The 23,738-nt window shown below is 35.2% G+C and overlaps 3 protein-coding genes across 8 annotated transcripts in view; 1 reads left to right on the top strand and 2 right to left on the bottom strand.

Annotated features, from left to right (window-relative positions):
* Positions 761-10,204, bottom strand: LOC105172005. Of its 6 annotated transcripts, none has more exons than XM_011093323.2 (11): positions 9,869-10,204; positions 7,171-7,358; positions 7,026-7,086; positions 6,865-6,913; positions 5,763-5,817; positions 5,601-5,688; positions 4,471-4,589; positions 3,299-3,424; positions 2,747-2,840; positions 1,639-1,793; positions 761-1,420 (listed from the first exon to the last, which is right to left on the bottom strand). In XM_011093323.2, the coding sequence occupies exons 1-11, from the start codon at positions 10,068-10,070 to the stop codon at positions 1,361-1,363; spliced, it is 1,197 nt and encodes a 398-aa protein (XP_011091625.1). In that variant the 5' UTR covers positions 10,071-10,204; the 3' UTR covers positions 761-1,360. The 6 variants fall into 6 exon arrangements, 5 of the variants coding, with proteins under 5 accessions (XP_011091625.1, XP_011091624.1, XP_011091626.1 ...); XM_011093322.2 differs by having other exon boundaries at positions 763-1,420; positions 7,171-7,361; XM_011093324.2 differs by lacking the exon at positions 761-1,420 and adding an exon at positions 2,928-3,091 and having other exon boundaries at positions 1,657-1,793; positions 2,747-2,833; positions 7,171-7,361; positions 9,869-10,203.
* LOC105172109 lies at positions 12,179-14,957 on the bottom strand. The gene is made up of 5 exons (XM_011093447.2): positions 14,671-14,957; positions 14,316-14,406; positions 13,886-13,994; positions 12,854-13,666; positions 12,179-12,566 (listed from the first exon to the last, which is right to left on the bottom strand). Exons 1-5 carry the CDS (start codon positions 14,840-14,842, stop codon positions 12,504-12,506), a joined length of 1,248 nt encoding a protein of 415 aa, XP_011091749.1. The 5' UTR covers positions 14,843-14,957; the 3' UTR covers positions 12,179-12,503.
* LOC105172004 overlaps positions 19,747-23,738 on the top strand; it is a 5,765-nt gene continuing 1,773 nt past the window's right edge. The window contains exons 1-2 of the mRNA XM_011093321.2: positions 19,747-19,950; positions 20,058-20,138. Of these exons, the coding sequence (XP_011091623.1) occupies positions 19,837-19,950; positions 20,058-20,138 (195 nt within the window). The 5' untranslated portion in view covers positions 19,747-19,836. The remainder of the gene's footprint in view (positions 19,951-20,057; positions 20,139-23,738) is intronic.

Raw genomic sequence — 23,738 nt, 5'->3', positions numbered from 1 at the left:
TATGTCTATATATCATTTAATTTACATCAATTAATTACCCTATTCATTTTACAGAATTCCTTTTCAGTCCATTTACGCAATTTAATCTAATCAATAGGTGTTCAAGATCTCAAATTGTATCCTGCACAATAAGGGCTCGTCTAGATGAGCTAACCATAATCCACCCTGACACAATGTTTAATGCAAAATTTAGAGCCCCAGTCGTAGTCATGTGGCCTGGTATGGTCATTGGATTATGCCTGATGAGTTGTCCATAAAACTGTTATGCCCGTTTTGTCACTAAAAGTTGATTTACTTCGAGTGATGGAATTATATAGGTATAAATTGATTATGAATTAAGTATAAAATGAAATAAAATTATCATATTATATACCTTATTTACTTGTACCAATAATTTGGAATAAAATAAGTGATATTTTATCAATTTCTAAAATTACCCTCCCATTAAAATCCATGACCAACAAATTTCCAAGAGAAGAGACAAAGCGGGCTTGTTTGTATAAGTAAGAGCTATTTATAATTTGAGTTTTGAGCCCACGCATATAGGTCTCATGGGATAATATATCGCATCAGGCTGGACATGATTCATATAATGCATTTATCAAGGCCTATAACGAGTTTATGGAATTAACAACATGTAAGGATATTTACAAGTAAACGAGTGATAAAGCTGGATATCTTGGAATATCCGACCCAATCACTTAAAGTAAACACAGTTTAAAAGAAAAAGAAGTGTTGGGGGCAATTTGGCCACTTCAAAGTTATATCTCAAAATGTATCCTACCAAGTAAATAACAACCCATACAGTAGTCCACGCAAAAGAATATATGAAAAATAAAAGAAAGTAAATTTAATTATAACATATGGACTCAAGGCAATTGCAACTTTATTCTTTAAGGGCAAAACAACAATAGGGTACTTCAGAGATGCCTTTTTTGTTCTCGAACCAAAAGTCGGCGAAATTTCTCACACAGTAGGAGGTGCCAATACCACCCAACATCAAGAGTACAAATAGGAAGTCAAGGATATGCTGCTTGTTTCTGCTCTTTCACTAAATACAGAGTCATCACACACAGAAAGACCACCGCGAGGGGTCACTCTCCACAAGACTTTAAGAGCATACTGCAAAGTGCAAACACGCCCTGCTGAAGGAAATTACCTGTCTGAACATGTCCAACAACGGTGGTGAAACAACAAGAGGAAGGATTATTTCGGGTTCAAGAGAGTTTAACATCGGTCTCTCTTTGGTGTTTGGTTTATGGCCTTCTGAGCTTAGTGACAGTGTGATGAGATCGTGTGATTAAGTTTTGGTTCCAATTCCAAGACTTCGATTCCTCCGTACCAAATACAGTGAAGTGAACTAATGCTTCCAGCGGTTTGAGTGCCCATCCACCGTGTACGGCTCCAGAAATCCTATAAACTGCAGGCAACAATATTTCATTTGCTTAAGATGTGAATTTTAAGTCTATCGTTGCCAGATGGTATTCACATAATGTGGATTTTGAGTCTATCTTTGCCAAATAGTATTCCCATGAATGTATTTGCTACAGTTGCTTTCAGAGACGTCTGTGTGTACTTTTGATAGGCGATGCACGACAATTTGAGGGCATTGTTAAGACTTTGGCAAACTATACATACCTTAGTTCCATCTCCAGACCAACGCGCGCCATAGCCATCATCGTTCCTTATCTCAAAGACGATGCCATGTGGTGGAACAATATGCATGTTCATCCAGCTACATTGAGTCAACAGGCGAATGATGACGTCCATAGCATGCTTATTTTTCTCGGAGTCTGCAAGCGTAGCTTAAAAGTGAAAAATCTCAAATATTTGAAGATTCCATGCAAAGCATATGTTACATTTACATTTGACAAAAAGAAATCTTCATTATGGTAGGTCTGTCTCTGTATCATAAACATTGGATAAAAAGAGAGCTCATGATTCGATGGATCCAGATAACTAACTGCATAACCTACCAACTCAATGACAGACGTAAACACCACACATCCCTATTGCGACGACTTATCCTATTCTGATTTTTTTAAGTTCTTGTTAGAGTTACATGCATTGGATTTACTTCTTTGGTAAAGAGTGATAAATACCAATATCTTCTTCATTACTTGTTATGGATGACCAACGGATTCAAGAATTGCAATTAAATCCTAAGGAAATAAGCTGTAAATGACTCCTAGTTGCCATTTGTTACCTTTAAACTGAGTTTTTGCATTCTTCTGAAGATGCAGTTTGTAATGGTCTAATAATATTCAAGAAGGGAGCATGTGACCTGAACGTTATACAAAATGTGATAGAAAGGTAATTTAGAGAGAAGTAGACAGAAACTAATCTAGAGAGAGAGAGAGAGAGACAAAGAGACACTTGTGGAAAGAAAGATAATTTCTTGATAATATACTTTGCCAGCCACTTGACTTAGAGGAAAGGGGAAGCCGAAGGAAAAAGTCAGGTACATTTGCTGGGTATTCAGTACTAATTTAATTCCAAGGGGCATGGAGAAAAACATGAGAAGGATTTGGGTGCCTCAAAGGTATGTAAGTAGAATGGTCTGGATAATCACTTTTTCAATCTACATAGTATATTTAATAAACTTGTAATATTTACAAGATCTACTCTTACACATTTCCATTTCTATCTCTTGCTCCAGCTTTTGGATTATGCAACATTTATGGTTATTAACAATAATCACTTGCATTTACAGGAAACAACTTTGAAAGAGAGATTATAAAGGGACCATTTCCTCTTGGAGCACCCCAGTACCCCTCACTGCTTCTGTTGGCATGCTTTGCTAGGGCCCTGGCGCCATTTGTCAAGGTTGAACCTTTAACCTCAAGCCAAAAAGGAGAAAACATTAAGCAGCCACAAATGATGTAGCATCATTCACCAAAAACCAGAAATGTAACAATTGAACTCACAACATGAAGCAGTTGCAAGAATGACAATCATTCATAAAATGCAATCCTGGAATGGTATTGCCATTAGGTAAATCGCTAAAAATGAATAATTGGTCGATTTGTTCAATGCTTGGGTTGGACCAAGATGGCAGGCACAAAAATGAAAGACGTGTCAACCACATAACCTACATTGCCAGCAATAAAACACCAGAGACTTAGTTTCAGGAGAAACAATTTTTTAGCTGTTCTCTGATCAATTTGTCTAAGGCTTCTTTAAATTCTCAAAACTATAATACACAAAAGAATATTAATGAGGAAGTAAATATAACGAGGACATAATATTCAAAGACTACGTTAAAGTTCCAGAAGACTGTCATGAGGCACAATCATACATCAGGATTATTTGGTGCCAAAAATGTCGACAGCAGAGTTGATGATGGGGGAGGAAGTGATTCTGGATTTGTTCCAATGGTCTGCACAAAGCCCAGAAGTTTCTGAATACCACTATAGCTCAACCCCTGCAAGAGTATACAACCAGGCTTAAAATACAGCTGGCCTCAAAGATGCACCTTGAGGAAAAATGCTGAAATCAGATATCATATGATATACAAAGCACGTGAAACAACTGTAAAGGATTCCTCCTGTTAAGCTTGGACACAAGCTTCATATGTTGATAAATCATATATCATAGATTCTGTGACACGCGCATTTTATGTCTTTTGCAGTTATACAAGTGTCAGATCATCTGGAAAGAGATGCTCCAAGAATTTCAAACATTGGTTTCACTTAGTGACTTCACCTAACCCTTTTCAGTTTATAGGGGAAAAGTACAGATCCCCTTTACCAAGGGAATTGAAAAAGCCATAAACATGACCAGTCACAAGATACAGAAAAGCATATTGCATGAACATAGGACATTTGGTTCTTTCGCTGATATTGCAAAACTACTACTGAAAATGAAGTGTCGTTTAGGCTCTGGAAAATGGAACCGAGAACCAACGAAAGAATGCAACTTTCTCCAACAAAGAGAAATGAATGGCAGAACTTGGATGTGGAAATGCTTATAAAGTAGTCACTTAAAACATAGGAAAGAAGTAGTTGATGTTCAATCAGAATTTTTTAATAAAATTGGACTATCAGCTCCTTATCTCATTGGCGTGCATCAATTCTCTAGACTTGTCATTCTTCATTTAAAATTGCTGAAAATTTTTTTCTGGGTCCCACTTTTCAATGAAATTAACAAGACTGGCATGTTAACATTTATCACACTCAAGATCATCAGTGACCTCGTATTTCTGAATATAAGGTAACAGGTCATATATCAAAGAGTGTATAAAATCATGATGGACATCAACTTTCTCACTAACAGCATCCCAACTATGAAAGTTAAAATCTCCCTTGGAGCAGAGCACTTGTGAAAATATTAGGGTAAATTTCAGGTTGAATTCTTGAGAGTCGGAATCACAAGCAAATACAAAAATGAAAACAGTGAAGCTTCAGCTTATCACAGGAATCAAGACAATAGAATCTAAAGAAGAACATTGCAAGCTGCTAGAACACTCACTGAAAGTATGGAGGCCATAACAACATAAAGCTGGGAAGTTGGTATGCTAACACATATTGCAAGAACACCATTTGACCTCTCCTTTTCTTCTGAGTAGAATCTTCTATAGACTTGCACACCTGATGAGTCCAGAACAACAATCGTAAATATTCCAGGAAGAATAAGGGGATATGCAGATATTTTTTCCATGCTTAAAGAAGTTATTTTCAATGAATTTCTCACTTGGATGTTAAGCTTAATGACCAGCTTTTGAACCATGTAGCTAATCGTCCAAGCAAGAAATTCATAGGAAGTAACTTCTCAAGCACTTACTGATTCATTTATACTTGCTCTACCGTAATCAGCTCTGACGTTAGAGAAATTTGAAGGCTTATTAATAATAGGGAGCATCAGGAGCTGATTACGCCTTAAAAGCTATAAAACAAATTTAAGGACCATGGTACAACAGGTAATGGTTCAGACTAGGTAACCTTGGTAATGTATTACACACCCACGCACACCCACACCCACACCCACCCACACACACACACGCATATATATATATATATATATATATCCCACCCACACACACACACGCATATATATATATATATATATATATATATATATATGTTGTGGATCTCTTAAGAAGCTATATGGCAGTAATGTAAATATGAACAATAAGTACAAGCTAGCATGTGAAGCACAAAGACACAGACAGAATAAAAATATGTAAGGAAACAAACATGTAGACTTTGTGAGAAAACAAGATATAGTGTGTTGGGAGACACTAATAATTTATGAACATGAATATATCTGTGCCAGTGCAATGGTAAATGTTATTTGTGCTGCGCCATGTACAAAATTATCCTCTCTCTCCCTCCTCTGAGTCTGGCTCAGTTGGATGAATATGTCAACAGTGACAGAAACAGAGCAACAAGGCTTTCACTGGCAATTTGAGTCTATCAAAGGTTAACTAATGCACAGAAATTTCTTGGTCAAAAAATGGAGTTCTATTTCACTCTTAAAACCAATTGTAGAATTTCATGTATGAGAAACACATGTTCAGTCAAAAAGTTTAAATCAGATTCCTGCACATGATTGTGCATAGATTGCCAGTTCATCAAAAACATATCCAATACCGCTTTTACCTTCTTCAATGCTTGTTACTCCAGGAAGAACTTTCGAAAGGCCTTCTGTTTCCAACATTTCATGAAATGAAGCATATTGCCGGACATCCTGAAAATGCTAGAGCTTTAGTACAGTGGACTCCTGAAGATCTCATAAAGAAACTGTATCAAATGTACTAGCACCTGAACTTGAGCCATCAAGCATTTGTTAAAGAGTAGAAAATGTCCGGATTGAAATCTGGCATCCAATAATATACAAGGCATAGGCAGAGACAAAAATAGAGAGGTTAATAACACCCAAAGAATAATGTGAAAATTTACAGATTCGTAAAAGGTTTTAAGTATGTTTTTAATCTCCTAATTATGTGATAAAGGAATTTTTCTTTCTGTTATATGTCCTTCCTAATTCTCTGTTAAAGGATTGTGTTGCTTCTGAACGTATAAAGTTCTCAAACATGAGAAATGGTTAGTATAATTATCTAATGATATATGGAAGCAGGCTCATGTCACTGACAACATAATTAAGGTGTATGAGAAACCTAAGTAAATGGGTTTCCTCTTGAACAACAAAAAATGGAGACACATAAACTCCATCTCAAAGACCTCTCAGAAAATTTTTTGAAAATTAAATTGTTGACAACTTTCATCCATACAATATCAAATGAGACTGATTTGTCTTCGCATTATTGTATCAAAATCAATGCATCCTAATTTGCACAGAAAACCATGGATGTAATGCATTTACTTTACTCTGCTCGAACAGTTACTCAAGCTAAAAGCCTAGAACATGATACTAAAGGTTAGTTCATCCATAACTGGGCCATCAAGCCCATAACCCCATAACCAGAATACAGGATAGGTAGCTCGGGCAGGTTTTGACTGAAAAGTAGTAGTAGCAGTAGTAATAATGTCCCAGCTTCCATTAAGGTTGAACAGGGAATTTTATTCACTATCCAGTTCATATAAGAGAATGAATTATTTCAGATATATCTGAAATTGAGGATATTCTCATCCTGGGATTTCAGATTCAAATGTTGTTCATCTCCATTCTCCAAACATTTAGCTTCAGGAATTTATTTGCCGTACAACTTCTAGAGTTTCATAAGGATGAATCTGTTAAGGAACTAGTTTATAATGATTTCATGCATTTATTATCAATTTCTTGCCTTGATCTTTATTTTAGATGCTTTGTCCATTCTGCTTTGTTTTCAATAGGCACCGCTGCATGCGTAAGAGTTCTCTCTTCAGTATGTGCAAAGTGGAAAGTAACTAAAATGTGTCATACCTCTTATATTTACCAACAGCACACCTTCCTTCAATTGTTTTGAGTCCATCTGCATAGGAGGAAAGAGTTTGCTAAACAAGATAGGAAATATCTGATAAAGATAGATGGAAACCTTTGGCAATAACCAACAAAGAAAATAAAGGAAACCAACAAATGCATACCACTCAGCTGAGAAAAGAAAGGCTCCTGAACATCAAGCTCAAAGTCCACTTCTTTCAGAATCTATAGAAACAAAATTTCAGCACTGACTAAAATCACTAAGATTTGCAATAATCTGAAAACAAAATAATAATTCCTAATAGTTACTTGCAGTAAAGCAGAACCCTCTCCCACAATCAGCTTATTCCATTCTTTGTCTTTGTTCTTTGAGGATTGGTCTTCATGCACTGGTATAACTTCTTCACATTCTGTACAGAGGGCTCCAGAATGTATAGACTGGCAAAGAGACAATGCTAGGCGCTTGTATAAAGGATAGCATATAACTCCTTTAGGTACTTCTGACCAAAATGGCACTAAACTATTAGTACATCTGAGTGAATTTGATGATATATCTAAACCAAGATAGGGGGAAAACGAAGCTCAATTTACAACGATGAAAAGAAGTTAATTATATCTGGAATGAAAAAGAAAGTTCAAATATATTCATGTTCTTCATTCAGGTGCAAATGTTGACTTTTTTCAAAGGCAAAATTTCACCTCTGAAATTCCTTCATATTTTGTTCTTATGTAGAAGTACATAAATCTTCATGTCCAAAAATCCATGTGTGCATATTGAAATAGTTAGTGTGCAAGTATAGACTGTATATATGAGTGTGATTCCCTTGATGTTAGTTCACAATGTGAGAAGACATATAAGCCTCATTCAAATGCAGTTGCATTAAAAATTAGGATTTTGAAATAATAATAATCATAATTGTCTAAGGAAGAGGAAGAGAATCCTAGGTAATCTTCTAACCAACAAGAATTCAGATATTAGATTTTGAATCAAATTCTCCTGTGATTTATTCCTAATGTTGGAGGGACCTTGTGTGTTTTCATAAATGACCAGGTACACCATGGTACAGAAAGAAACCAATTTGGTTATTTAATTTCTTCATCATCCAATTTTGACCTAATTAACTTCAAAGCTTGAGTGAAGCACATCATTTATGAGTCCTTTACGGTAGCGAATCTCATTTATGAGTCCTGTCCAATGATGTTCATCTAAGTGAAGTATTCTGCTTGTGTAGCACAGTAGCAGATAAGCAAAGCCACACTAAATTACATTCAAGAATAATTTTTACAGTTAAGAAAAATCAACAATTTGAATACCTGAATCTCAAAATTTAACCATGAATCAGTACTATGTTTACTTATAAATATATATGCCTACACATGAAACGCAATGATACTTTCTAGTATTAAAAATGTGTAGATATTTACGTAAAGAAAAAGCAACGAGACAAGATGCCTAATGAAGAATCTACCTAACGAGACAGATTGTCAACCCCAAAACTCACGAACATAAACAATTTTATTTAAGTTGCGGTATTTGAATAGAACACGTTGGTAGTTTGAAATGGTGAAGTAAATAATTACTGATTAAGCTTCATTCTACCTCAACTACTTTACCCTTCTCTCGTTCTTTTAGATCATTTACTAACATCATTCGTTTAGATTCATTTACCAACATCATTCTATCTAACATACAGTTCAGTTTCTCAGTTCTGTTTTGGAAATACAATCGCCCCAGCTTTTGCCAGAACATTTTGAGAATGAAACTTTTGGCTTCACACATGGATGTAAATTATAAGCATCTTCTTTATGAAGCATGGACACAGTCATGGAGGCACAAACACAATACAACATAGACATGGGACGAGGCAATTCTTTAAAGTATTAGGACATGACAAGGCTCCTAAACCATTGTCGATAACACAAATATTCATATATTATAAGTATTCACACAAATACACACAAATATATCCATGTGCATTTCAAATTTATAGAGCTATTGGTGCACTACTGCAATTATAAAGAAAAATAAGTCAACTAAAAAATTCAATCAAGAAAATGATATAAACTATTTTAAATTGTAATAGGAAACATTACATTTGTATAGTTTTGTTGTCTGCAGTTTCTACAATATATTATAAGATAATTCATTCTATCTGAAAGGAATATTCAACAACACGTGGAAGTGTATTACAAATGCCATTAAAATGCATATGATGTAACCATCAGCCGTATCAGAACTTGATAGTTATGGGCACAACACCTGGCATGTCAGACAACATAGACGTCATGTTTTAGAGCTGCGGTGCAATCTAGCATTTTCTTTATTACACAAACTGGAGTTATGAGGTCTGGTACACTTGATACATAAAAGAAATTTTATGCATGCAACAGTGACAGGGGTTTAATTATTAAAAGATGAAACAGTCCTTCATTAAGGTATAGTAAACATTTCGCCAAGGATCCGCGCAAGAAGCGACAACCCCCGGGTTGACCCAGAGCATGAAGCTGGCTAAGCACCGCAAGATTAAAGCTAGGGAAGGCTATTGATCTAAAGTGTCAAATTAGTCACCATAGATAGATACTCAGTTCTGACGGTAAGTAACGGGCATTTATTACTTTGACTCTTTAACTTCAAATCGCATATTTCTATCACGACCACCAACTAATTTGGGCATTAGATGGTCTTCGGCGGGGACGATCCCAACCCATCACAAATCTGGGGAGGATACGTGGCTGTATCTAGATCGTCGATCCAGGTAGCATATTCAAGCCGGATCAAACATAAAACAGCAACCACTGCTAATAATCAACAAATGAATTGATGAAAAACCGGAAAGAGAGAGCTCTGCGACCATTTCGAAACTTGAAAGCCAGTGGTAAAAAGTACAATAGCAAAATAGTTCAACTGAAAACCTAAAGGTAAACTGGCTGTGCAAAGAGTACAACTTCTCACGGAAAACTGTCAACCATAAAAAGATTATACTTCGTTAAAAAGACAGAGTAGTACCGTTGTTAGTTGGAAGGGGATCGGAGGGATCGTCTCTGAGGAGGTTGGCGCAATATTCATTAGAGAGGCCGGTGTGGAGTTTACCTTGTATGGAGGACATGAGTGTCAATTTCAGCACCTCTTCAATGCAGTCTTCCAATTGGAGCGGCGAACCTCCTCCTGACGGCGGCGACGATGAAGGTGACGGTGGTAGTGGCTCCATTGGTTGTCGGACTGACGTTTACTCTTCTAGTTGACTATGAAGCTCCGTTCATGTACATCTCCTTTGTCCGGGGGGTTTGCATCCACCTAAATACAGCTGAACTCCCAACTAAAATACACATTTTCAAACAGTCTATTATACACATTTTTCAACTTTATATTTCCAAAAATTATATTTATACATGTTCATGCATCGAGTGTGAATAAGCTATTAGTTACACTGATTAGTAAAAGACAAGTTGACTTGAATGCCGTTAATTATATTTCCAAATTGAGTATATTATTTGATTGTGGGCAAAAAATAATACTCAGATCTAATTGAAGTACAAAATAATAATATAAAATGCTATAACATAAATTGATGACTGGAACTGTTCGTTACTGTGTACAAGTAATGATGATGCATAAAACTCTAAGTAAGAAATAATGTTACCGCAGTCAAAGTTGTAGTATGAAAGTAAAAGTTAGCTTCTCCCACTGGTTTAGAAGCAACTCCAATTGATTGGATAAAATCGAATTCACTACGAATTCGGTGGAGGATTCTCACAGATTTGGTGGAACATTATCTAAAGTGGTTGGATAAGATTGAATCCCCATTGAATTTGAGGGAGGACTATTCCCTAACGGCTAAAAACCCGCGATCCTTGAGGCGGTCGGAGTCTGCTGCAAATGAGGGTATCTTCTAGAATTATCGACAATGTGGTTGAGGAGATGGCTTCCCCTAATCAAAGTCCAAGGTTTAAGGATTTAAGGTTTCTTCGGACTAGAGGCACTACATGTTCCCTTCGAAGCCCCTACTCCTTATCTAATTTTGTGGGATGTACCTCATAGGTCCTATGTGAATGCCACCTAAATCACTCGTGGACACCACATAATATAGACTTCTACTTTGGCTGGGAATTTCAAGCCCTCATATTTTATTGTAGGCCTACGAGGTACTCTTGAATTTGGGCTTTCACGGATCTGGGTCGTCAGGCCTCTTTAGGGTGATTTACTTGTTAAGGGCACATCTTATCAGACTCTCTAAAATTTTTATTTTGAATGGATTTTTTGGGAGCATTCTGAGTCCTTACCCGAACTGAGTCTCTTGGGAGGACATCTTAAACCTTGCATTCCTTTTAGATTTTTGAAACCTCTTGTTTTTTTTTGGAGCGCCTATACATTTATGGGCCCCCTTATTCTTATTGACATCATTATTATTTTTGCCTTCAAATTTTTTTCTATATAGACCTATTTCCTTATTTAATATCTTAAGAATGTTAGACTTAAGATCAGGTAAATTACAGTTGACACCCCTCAAAAAATAGATCCAATTATATATATCTATATATTGTATGTTTTATAAAATTATATATATTTTCTAAAATTATATTATAATTTACATGGACACTCTCTCATACACAAAAAATTATACAAACGCCTCTTAAAGTAAAATACATTGATTCCTCTTAGAGTGTGTACTTAATTTTGCAAATGCTAACAATACCCTCTCTAATTTTGTAAAATACGGAAGTGTTTATATAATTAGACATAACTTTAAGTTGTGTAAGAAAAATAAAAAAATACACAAATCATAATATTTATCAAATTTTGTATTAGTCAAATCAAGAAAAATAATTTGTTACAATTTCTTCTAATTGGAACTTTTTTAGTTACAAAAAGTTTGTTCAAAAAACTCGAATGTATATAATTGTAGGGTAAATTACACAAATACGTATTGTTCTTTTTAAAATTATAGGTGTATTGTATATTTATTTAAAAGATGTTATTGTGACGTGCCTCAGGGATTATTTGCGTAAAATTTCGCAACTGAATAGGGAGATATTTGTAATAAGAACTACAACCTCAACGAATGTACTTATAATTTTACAAATAATAATAGAAAATTGTGTAATTAAACCTAATCTTAAGAGGTGCGTAGTTTACCCTAAATTGTATTATCATCAACACATTATAATAATTTAATTCACTTAGATGAATATGATACGTCCATTCATCACAAATCAGGGAAGTGATTAATTGAGGGAAAAAAACGCAAGCAACTCCATTTAATATTACAAATGAGCAAATTACCTCCTAATGAAAAATATAGCAATTTAGCTCCTATATTTTTTATAATACAACAATTTATCCCTCTGTGTTTTTCAAAATGCAGCAATTTACCCCCTTAAATAGAGAGGTAAATCACACTATTTTAAAAAGTACATGGAGTTAAATTATTATTCTTTTCTTATCGTAAAGAGATAATTTGATCGTTTGTAATATCACGTGGGTAGATTCCATTAAGCCCTAAATTAAAGGAGTGAACTAACATATGTAATTCTCCTCTCTCTTGTTTATATAGTGAAGTGATTTTGGTTTGAGCAGTTCTCTCTAGCTATATATATATGCCTCATTTCCCTTTTTGCAGCAGTCTTGAGATGCTCTTGATGGCTCAATATTTTCTTCCAGGTACCATGCCATGCTTGCGGCTACTGCTTCCATCTCTTTCAAATTCCTGCAATTCACAAGGTGGAGGTAAGGCAAAATTGCAATTTTCATTCTATAACTTAGAATCAGTATATTCTTAGTCTCGCTGCTTACGAAATTTTTGAAAATAGTCTTGTAGCTTTAAAATATTTTCACTTTCATTCCTTCTGCCAATTTCTCTTAAGAAATTGACTGAAAATGAGAATTTATGCAAGTTATTTGAACTACCTTTTAGGATTCGTAATCAATCGGACTGAAAATGTGCTAGACGTAAGTTATGGGACTAAAAATACAAGGTGTTTGAGAGGCATATACCATGTGTTTGAGAGCCATATCAAGTGAACTCCTTGACATCAACCTTCCAAAGCCTGAGTTCTCATTCATGGAATCATTCAACTTAACGTTAACTTGTCTTGCTTCACCTTTGGGAACTGTGGAATTCTCGTTCATCGATCCGTTCAGTTTTATTTTTGCTCGTATCTCTTCTGCATTGGAGATTCTTGCATTCATAAACCTGTCCACCATCCGACTACCTAAAACTTGTGCCCTGTTTCCAGCTTGTCGAGCTTTGCCAACAGCGTTAGTTTGATCACTTGTGTTTCCATTCGCCTCCAATTTCCGACCCCTGGTCACACTTGGGGAGCATGATTGCCTTCTGATCTTCAAAATCCTGTCCTCTTTTTGTGGGGTTGAAAGATTTTGATTCGTCGGCCTTCCTCGAGTTGCTGATGCTGGCCTATTTGTCGTTCTGAGATTAGGAGGCGTCTCGTCTGAAAATCCGGGGATCTTTTGCCTAACGAAAGGTGAAACGCCTTTGCTTTTGGGCGTTGCACTTGAATTTGGTTCTGTTCCCATGCTTTTTGACAGGTTTGAAGCTGGAAAGTTCGGGTGGCTTTCTTTGTGGATGGTGGCCTTAACAACTGGGTTGATAACTTGCTTCGTTTTATCAGGAACCGTGCTGGTTGTCTGGATCATCGTTGGTGCGCTTTTCATGCTTTTCTTGTCAATTAACGATGATAAGCTCGGCCTCCCATTAGGTGTCTTGTGTCGTTGGGGAAGTTTTGACTTTGGAATGGGGGACGTTGATCTGTTCAGCCCTGTTTTTGTTCCTTCTGGATTAGCTGCAAACTGATAATGTACAATACTTTTATTAGATATTTGCACTTATTTTACTAGTTCATTGAATGAATCATACGATGTCCATCCAATCAATATTTTAAAAAAAAAATTATAAGCTCATACATCTTGTAAGATTTTTCAACAAGCACTAAACACCTTTTTAATCAATAAACGATAATTATACTCGAAATTCTTAATCCCATCTAATCAAGATCTTGGAAGACCTACCCTCGTACGAGGCTGGATGATTGGTAACTCTCTCTGAACTACAAGTTCTTGGCCGTTTGTTTCCATCTCAAGGGACGGAAAGAGAGGCGTTGCTGGCGGTGTTTTCAACCTTGCAGAAAGTTAAAAAACAACACAAACCAGTTAACAACATTCATCTGTTAATGCAAATTATTGGACAAAATGTATAAACCCCCTATATTTTAAAAAGTCGGTTAAAAATCCCTTTCTGTTTTAAAAATATTCCAAAACCCCCCCCCCCTGTATTTTCTAACTAACAGAAGGGGTGTTTGTTGTTGAGTTTTACAAAATACAGGGGGGTTTTAGCCTATTTTTAAAACAGAAAGGAGTTTTTAGCCGATTTTTAAATATAGGGGGTTTTATGCATTTTTTCCCAAATTATAGAAAGGTGCCGAAACCACTTCTCCCTTACCAGTTGAGGTCATTTTTGCCACTCTCACCAAGAAATTCAAGCCCACTCCCTTTTCTTCCTCCTGAATCCATTCTGTAGAGCCCATAGTTTCCTGTACTACTTCACTAACACAATCACAACGTCGAACGATGATAGACAGACAATTCTACATGTGTGTGTGCGCGCGCACGCGTGTTACTTTCCAAAAATAGTACTACTAAATAGATCAACGCAATTATGCAAGTTCAGATTAGCGTGTGCAACGATGCTTGACGCACAGACACATATATGGATGTGTTTCTTTTCCCTGGAGCAAATACATAGGCCTCATACTTTAGGTGAAAACGACATGAAATAGGTAGATGCAGGGACTCACCATTTGCTTCTTCAAACTCTTCAGAAACAGGCTGAAGAAGGCTGGCGACTTGATCTTTCTGGCGTTTCTGGAGGTCCCGAAAGAACGAGAGCTCCTCGTCTCTGTCCTTGAAGCAATTAGAAATCCTCCTAGGTGCACGAAAACCCTCACCCACTTCTTTCCTGTTCATCATTATTACTAGTTTCACAATGATCCCACTGATGAACGTTCTTGCGTTTCTCGTCTGATCAATTTCTAACGTTCTTTTTCCTTTCTCCAACACTTATAAGATGATTATACCTTGTGGTTGTTCTAATTGTTGGGCAGGAAAGTGGGGTATATGAATTCCCATGTAGAGGTATAGTGACATGAAATATGTGCAAAAAGACAATGAAACAAACATTGAGATAGCCGGCAGAGTTGATCAGTTTTAGCCAAAAAAAAATGAAGGGAATAATGTGATTAAGGTAGATTCATGTCATGGTACATTTGGCACATTTGTGGGCATTGCAGGCAGCCCATCGACATGTCAAGAATGGGTCAAGAAAGGCTTTTAATGTCTTAGCTTATGGAACTTACGACTTTATTTTTTAAAATAATAATTTCTTTTTTTTTCCCCTAAAAGTATAATCTCATTTAGACCACTTATGTGAAAATAATTAATTTTGAGAGAGAAATAGGATAATTTTAATTTTATGTAAAATTTTATTCCAAATCAAAGGAAATTTTAATATTGAGACAATAGAAGTATGTGTCAAATTGTGTTTTAACCAAGATAGCATATTTGATGGAAATTGATTTTTGTGTGGAAGTAGTATTTTTGGTTTCGTATTTTCGAGTGAGTACGTTTTTCATCATATTAGTTATTAGATTTTATAAATAGTCCATAAGTTATAAGAAAATCTCATTTTTAGGTCTTTCAGCATATTCATGATAGAAAAGGTATGTGCTAAGCACGTGATTATCCAAAAGGTCAAAGATTTAACAACCATGTGCTTAATACATACTTCCTCCATAAAATACTAACGGAATTTGACGAAAATGATGAAAAATAATGCATTTTTTTTTTTATAATTTATGAGATCATTAATCAGAATTTCGTAATTAATGGGGTGAAAATTGTACTTGCTCTAAGATATAGGACGAAAAATGCAATTTCTCCATTGGAGTTCGTGAGGCCTAGTTTAGTTAGGTGAAGTTAAGGCCACATAATTACGAGATTACAAGTTCAAGTCTTAATAATACATTGGTTTAAGTTTTTTTAATATTAATATGTTTGTTTACTATAATAGCATTTTTCGATTATTCTTATGGGTGAAAAATAAATTAAATTAATCACTACTCGATTGAAATCGATCAATAAAGGCTTGTTTGAATTTAATTTGTTAATCTTAATTAACCAAACTTGGACAAAAGTTTTGTTCTATGAGCTTTTGAGCTCAGTTAGAGCTCAATTTGATTTGTGTAAACATAGTAAAAATATACAAATATAACACATACTCGAGCTTGACTCATGTTTGATCTAATTAAAGGTCATTTGAGCTTGATTGGATCAATTGAAGGAAGTGGATTTGCCAGGAAACGTGCCGCGGAAGCACAGTAAACAAAAATGAGAGCGAGAAAGTCGATCCAATCAAGGGGTGTACCTTTGGTGGTTCCCGGACATTCGACGTACTATGAGGATTATAACAAGAATATATATCCATGCATAGAAGGCTATAGCTAACAAAATGTACAAAAGAGACAAATAATGTAAATAGTTATTACCTCTTTTATTTTTAGATTCAACCGGCAAGTGTATCTCCAATTTATTCACCTTAGACTCCAAAAAAGAAGCCCTTTAGATATGATCCACACCACATCAAGGAAAGTACGATTTGAATATCCTTAATAGAGAAAATCAAAATCCATTTGAAAGAAGATGTTAAAAAAAAGAATCATAAGTTAGTGTATTCTCTTTATCACAATTCTTATCAGCACTACACTTGATACTAGATCAAAGAGAGCAAGAGAATAAGTGGAATAGAGAGAGAGAGAGAGATAAGGGGTGGACCGATTTTGTCTTGTAAGGTTAGAGAGTTGTGTGTGTCTTAAGTCATAGTATATATCAACACAAATATATGATTTGTATGGGAGAGTAGAAATGTGTTTAGATACATTCTACTCAATCTCACGAGCCAAGCCCCCTTCTACATGGTATGATTAGATCTACCATGTAGAAGGGGCATCATATCTGGCCTAGTTTGCACTTTTCAAAAGTGCAACTCGGCCAATTTTAGTTTTCAAGTAGAGGAGTCCTTTAGATGATGAGCCTTAATTTGACGGACCATGCTTCATTTTAAATAAATTAAAACAATCCCGAAGGTCCAATAAATTTAATTAAATTAAATTTAATAAAATCCAAACTAAATTAGGTCCATTGACATTTAATCCAATTAAAGACATAAACTCAAAAATCTCTAATTAATAAATTTAATTTATTTATTAAGATAAACTCAATTAAATTAATCAAATTAATTTAATCTCATATTATTCATCCAATGGATCATCCCACGTGTAAATAATCTAATTATTTACATCTTTAGAAATTAATTTCAAACTAATTCTTTTTCCTCCTCGGTGATATGTGTATGACTCTTTAGGTTCACTTTCAGCTAAATTTGGGCTAGTATCCAATAGGATAGATTAATTAGATTCAATTTAATTAATCATTCATGATTAACCATTAATCAGGAGAGCTCGCTACTATGGTTGGTCATTTAGCAACGGTCCATGACACTAGAGGTTAGGTGAATATATGTGTGAATATTTAGACTCTCGAATTTCATACGGGTACGGTTCTTTCATCTACCCAACATACCAATTAATTGAAACCAATTTAATAAATCGTTCTTGATGAACCATTGATCAAGAAAGTCGACTACCATGGGTGGCTGTCTAGCAACGGTCTATGGCACTACAAAAACTAGGTGAATATCCGTGAGAACATTTAGGCTCGTGATTTCATACGGGTACGGTCCTTCCGTCTACCATCTCTTGGCCTTAGTCTAAGGCATGCAATTTGGTATTGATTCCCATCCTGGACTAGGCATTTATGCTTTAATGTTGGAGACTGCATTTTGCTTCATTATTTGACATAGTAAACCATTTCTTATTCGACAACCACTGTGGCCATGAGTTCAGAAAGTGTGAACCCGTCTCCAAGCGCATAGGAAATACCTCCGTCACATGTTAACAGGAGGCAAATCCTCTTCTTGAAATCCATCGTTCTCACTACAATTCTGACTGCACTTGACAAGGCTTATAATGATCATGTTCGTGATACAATCACCTCTCGCTAGATCTGAGATACAGTCATCGCGTGTACGTGACTGCCATGGTTTCTCAAGTATGAGAATTGCTCTTGTACCATCAGAGCCGGGGAATTCCAGTCATACCGATCAAGCTTCTAGGATTTTCCATTATGTCGATCCCTGTAAGTCAGTTCAATCGGTATGACACGTAGTCAACCAACCACTGAGAGCGTATAGACGTCCAACGTCTGTTACCGATGAAGCATAATACTCATCCAATGAATACGATGCTTAGTGGCAAGTTTCAATAGGACACTCGACGCTCAATCTCGAGGGCCTTAACTTGGAACGTTTCAGACTCGAACCTTATCAGTTGATTTCATAACCATCATTCAATGCGTGGCCCAACTGCATAGGTTGTCTAAATGGTATGTGAACTTTGTTGTGATGTTGACAAAATTTTAACGTAACTAAATAAGCGTAACAAAGATAAAACCAAGAATGAATACTCATGTTTATTCATTCCAATAATATTACATTACATCGAGTTTGTCAAATAAATTATATAAAAGCCAATCTAATTGACTTCCAAATCACCTATAAAATTTGATGCATGAGAAATTTCTTGTCTGGAAAAGAGTGCCTGGTGATGTGTGTTCAGGTATGAAGCATACATTGTGCTATATATTACTCTTCAGGGTGAATCTGGCTTTTCTTCATTTTCCCATATACTACTGAAGAGATCTTTCTTTGTGCTATATAATATTTGTGATTTTGAGAGGGCATTAAGCATAAGGCCAGTATATATTTATTGTGTATTTTAGGTATAAAAAATTACTTTCTTACCCTTATAGATAATTTGTGCATATTGATATAATTATCATATAGTCCCCCACTCTTAGATGAGTTACTAGAATCGAGATGAGATTTTTGTAATCAAATCATTAATTGCTGACAAATGCCAAAATTCAAGTGTTTTGTCAATTAAATTATGTTTTACAGTCAAAGATTAATGCAATATGGACTGGCAAGTCTTTGTTAAATAACTCGTATGAGAAGAAAAAAGAAGGCGTTAAGATGCAAACTATACGTACGGTCAATCAAATTAAGAAAAATAATTTGATATTTATTTGTTTAAAAAAATACAAATAGAGGTACTGTGAAATCAACCAATTATGTCATTTCAAATGTTTGGTGCATATATCTCTTTAAAATAAAATTGTTAAGAGATCATACATGATGTGTTCAAGTACGTCACAATACTACCTCGCGATCATGATCTTGATTATAATTATAGATAGATCATGCATTAGTCTTGGTCTTGGCGTCACTCAAATATATGCAACATGACATAATGTTTCATCAATCCAATTTCCGTAATAAGAGTCAAGCTCTACAACATTATCAAGTCAATTACAAATTCATATCGAATATGATGATCAAAAACAAAATGAACCAACAGAACAAGTAGCTCATGAAAAAGAAAACCTCGACCACAATGTCAACTACGGATTTGTAGGGCTCGAGGTATTATTAAAATTTGTAATTTGTAATTATTAAATTATCAGTAATTTTATAATATTTTTGTTTTCACATTTTCCTTCCATTTATATATAAAATTTTGAACTTATTAGTTATTAAAAATTAGTTAAATATTTAATGTATTTTTATTTATTAATATTTTCTAATTTATATCAATAATTTTGTATTCATATACAGTTAAAATTAATTTATTTTAATTATTTTATTGAATTAAATAAATATATTAAAAAGTTTAAATTATGAACGCACGTTGATTGTGCTTCGTTGCTGGGATATAAACCTCTGGTAGTCTGGTTCTTCAGCTCTGCATAATTCTCAAAGAAGCCAGCGAAAAACAGAGAAAAAATTGAAAATGATGCGGACGAGGTTTCTATGGTTCAGTCTGGGCCTTGCATCTACATCTGGAGCAATTGCCCAATTTATTCTCAAAGATCTCTTCGTCGATCTCGAATCCCTGGCTTTTCAGGTTCGCTTTTAACTTGGGTTGTGTATATTTTGTATGGAATTTATCAACTGGTTTCCATTTCTTACATAATTTTTTTCTCTCTATGTTTTTGGTTTTTGTATGTGCAGGTGAAGGAAAAGTTTAATTCTTTGGAGACCCGAGTGTCCAATCTGGAATCCGATATTCCCAGAAGACCCACTTCGTCTCAGGTACAATTTCGTGTTTTTTGTTTTTTCCCACTCATTCTGCATTGTTATTTCGTACTTTTAACTTATGGTGCTTGACTAGAATCGGGAATGATGTTGCCAAGTCACACAAAGAAAATAGCTGGAACTCTATTTTGTTTATGCGTAGAAACTGAATTTCTTGTGGCTTGGCTATGTTCCCCTGCTGGTTCAATTTTTGGTCATAAATATTGTGTGCTGGTTGATAAGAAGAGAACTGCAATTACCTTCACTTGGGGATTCGGGTTCCTGCAGAAATGGTAATTTGTAGTTTGTAAGTGCACCAATGAGCTGTGGCCAAGTCTTGAGTGAGTTTTCATTCTCTTGATAAAATAAGTGACCGGTGCTCCAAATCGAGTGAAAGGCATGGGAAGGAGAGAGATGTCACTTTTGGTGTAAACTGTAATTGTAGTAGAAATGACTTCACCGATTTTGAGTCAGTTATTGGACTACTCTTGCGAGTAGAAATGTAGAGACATGTTAGCACGATAAAGAGTTATGTTAGAAAGGATTCCTATTTCCCATCTTTCTCTACTCAAAGCACCGGTTTTTCGAGTATAAGCAGGAGGGCCTCCTCAGCAGTAGTTCATACAAAATGTCAACTATCTGTAGGGGCTTATATTTCCCATATGCTTTTCCCTAAAAATATTCAATCCACCTTTTCGATAATAAAGCGTGGTAAGAACTAAGAAGTAAACAGGAAACACAGTTCGTGTCTTCTGCCCTTATGAAACCAGTTAGAGGATTACTTGTACTTCAGAAAGATCCATAAGAAATATTTGGTTCTCCTTGCTTTTATGATCCTCCAAGTTTCTTTTGAAATTTGAAGATATTGCGCTTCATTCCAAAAACACTGAATCTTAATTATCCCAGTTTTCTCAGTTAGGTGGGTGAACTCATCCTCTAGGACCTTGTATTCATGCTATAAGCCTAATATTATATGACAATGTCCAACGAGTAACACAGTTTTCCTTCTGATCCCTTCTTGCGTGAAATAATTTTTCTCATAGAATATGTCCATAATCATTTATGTACAAGAGCCACATTACGAGTAACTGGCTTCCTGACACTCTAACCCCAAGACCACCCATCTGAAATATCCTCTTTCTTTCCTTCCCATAGCGAATCCATTTGTAAGTGATCAAACCTCTTCCCAACTGACTCACTAATGCAATCAGGAATTCAAGAATGAATGCTCCTAGGCTAAATTTTAACTTCTTTCCTTCTGAGTCACTTTCAAATCTCCACAATATAGTTCCAGATAATACTTGTCTTAATATGATATAAAATGGCCAACTAAGGTAAGTCGTAAGAAGATGTCTATGAAATTCTACAATCAGTAGTAACCACTAAGTTTTGGTACCTCCTTAGACAAAAAATCTGCTTTCCACAAATTATTTAGAAGCACGGGTGTTATAAATCACGGAAAAGTTCTACGAAAGTTTCTGGAGTATTTTATTTTCTAAAATTAATTCCTGAATTTCCTTCCCTGTAAGATTGCCATCAGCAAACAACAGTGGTGGAGAGAAACATTTATATTTCGAGTGGAGCCTAAACTGACGCCTTTGCTTACCTTCATGCATTTGCTGAGCTGCAGTGCTGTATAGGAATAATTACACTGCCGGACTTCTCACTTGGTTAATCACACAAATCATTCTTTCTGGGAAATTACAACATCATCCCTTATTACTTATCTCCAGCTAATGATCACCTCTCCTTGGTGGCCATCATATGGTACTTCATGATGTCACCATTAGAAATTTTGTAAATTTTCCATAATGCACATATTTTAATTATGTTATCTAAAAGTGTTACAATTATCTGCCAATAAGACTTTGAACCTAACTTCCAGGTGTCTGTAAAGATTATCTCCCATTACTTCATAAACTTGTAAACTTACAAAAAGTTAAAGATAACAATCACATCCAGTTAATTTGAACCACCTGATAATTTATTAATAAAGTACTTGTTGTATAGAAAGATGCCCCCTGATGAAAAAATGGGTAAAACAATTTACATTATGCACTTAATTATCTAATCAATATTTTGTTGAATCCAAAACCATGGACGATGTGATCCATGAAAGCAACATCAGAAGGTCCACTGTATGAATGGGTATATGGAAGCTCCATTCAGTGTATAAGTCTATATTTTTTTACCCTTGAGCGCAATATCTTTTCTTTAAATTGTTAGACATTCTACGATCATTGTATTACTTCATATAATGAACTTATCAAAATTTTAGTCATTAACTTATTTCAAGTTTGTATGCTTGTCTATCATATTTTCTGTTAATTACACAAGGAACCAGATTCATCTATGACTTAAATGACTTCTTGTGTAAAAGAAAACAAAGAAAGAAACACCATTGAAAAATTGAAATTTACACCTCCTTCCACTTAACAAAATATTACAATTACCCCATGTAACTGATAAATCTTAGCAAGGTAAAGTATATTTCTTAAGTTCCATCCATTTTGACCAAGTTCCAATGTTAGATTTGTGGCACTTCTAATTTTAAAACTAGATGGAGGTTTGTAGTTATCCATAGTAATAGGGGAGGCTGGTATAAGTAAGACTGCTATGAGAGTGTTTGCCAAAACTTTGCTTTTAGATAAGTAATAAACTATAGAAGAAGTCAAAAGTTGAAATAGAACTAAAAGTTGGGAGTGGTTGTACAGTGTGGATGAAGAATGGAAATAAGCCGCAAAGATGTTGGCTAAATCATTTTTTCCATAACTCTTTCTTCTTTTTTTATTTCTTTTTTTTCTTACTCTTTCCTTCTTTCTTTTTTTTTTCTTACTCTTTCCTTCTTTCTTTTGACTTGTCATGGTTTCTTCTCCTTTTCACTTATTTCCTCTTTTCTCTTCTTCCTCTGTACCCCTTTTTGTTCCTTGATCTTGCACTTCAACCCACCATTCTCAACCCCAACAAATTCCTTCCCAGCCATCATTTCTCGCCTGAAAATTCCATGCGATCCCACATCACGATGATCTCCCCCCCTATACACATGTAAACATATATATGTGGATGTGTATATGTAAACTACTTTTATATGATTATGTATATGGATGTATGCAAACATATATTTTTCTTTATGCATATATATGGTTATATATAATTACATATATATCTATATTTATGTATAGATATGTATATTTAATGTGGTGGTGATAGTCATGGTGGTGGTGAAGTTGGACAGTAAATAAACCTAAATAGGTTGCAATAAGATTTTGCAATTGGGGATAATTCTATAGTGGAAATAGCATTTTTGGTCCTATAAGTTAGGCCCGTCCCACTTGTGGTTCCATTCATTATGTTATTAGTACTTTTAGTCCCGTAACTAACAAAAAATATACTTTCGGTCCTCATCTACTTTTCCGTCTATAATTTAATGGTGTAAGGCACATGACCTTTTAAGTATTTTTGGCTGGAGGGAAAATTGGTCCTTCCCACAGAAGCATATGATGCTGCACTAGGCCTAATTGATTCACTTGTTGAAGACGTGATTCTGTGTGCTGCTTCGATTTGGCTTCAATTTACAGAAATATGGGAACGGTGGGATTTAATTTTTATGAACTAAGT

Source organism: Sesamum indicum, linkage group LG10, assembly GCF_000512975.1.
Source record: "Sesamum indicum cultivar Zhongzhi No. 13 linkage group LG10, S_indicum_v1.0, whole genome shotgun sequence".
Taxonomy (NCBI): Eukaryota; Viridiplantae; Streptophyta; class Magnoliopsida; order Lamiales; family Pedaliaceae; genus Sesamum; species Sesamum indicum.
This window is presented reverse-complemented; position numbering and strand designations above follow the sequence as displayed.

Bases quoted from the DNA above. Each gene is read 5' to 3' on its own strand.
- LOC105172005 (XM_011093322.2), bottom strand. From the start codon at position 10,070: ATGGAGCCACTACCACCGTCACCTTCATCGTCGCCGCCGTCAGGAGGA. The intron at 7,362-9,868 runs GTACTACTCTGT...CATTTTGGTCAG, and splicing joins TCCCCTTCCAACTAACAACG to AAGTACCTAAAGGAGTTATA. The intron at 4,590-5,600 runs GTAAAAGCGGTA...TGGACTCATCAG, and splicing joins AGTAACAAGCATTGAAGAAG to GTGTGCAAGTCTATAGAAGA.
- LOC105172109 (XM_011093447.2), bottom strand. From the start codon at position 14,842: ATGATGAACAGGAAAGAAGTGGGTGAGGGTTTTCGTGCACCTAGGAGG. The intron at 14,407-14,670 runs GTGAGTCCCTGC...GAAGTAGTACAG, and splicing joins AGAGTTTGAAGAAGCAAATG to GAAACTATGGGCTCTACAGA. The intron at 13,995-14,315 runs GTAAGGGAGAAG...ACTTTCTGCAAG, and splicing joins GGCAAAAATGACCTCAACTG to GTTGAAAACACCGCCAGCAA.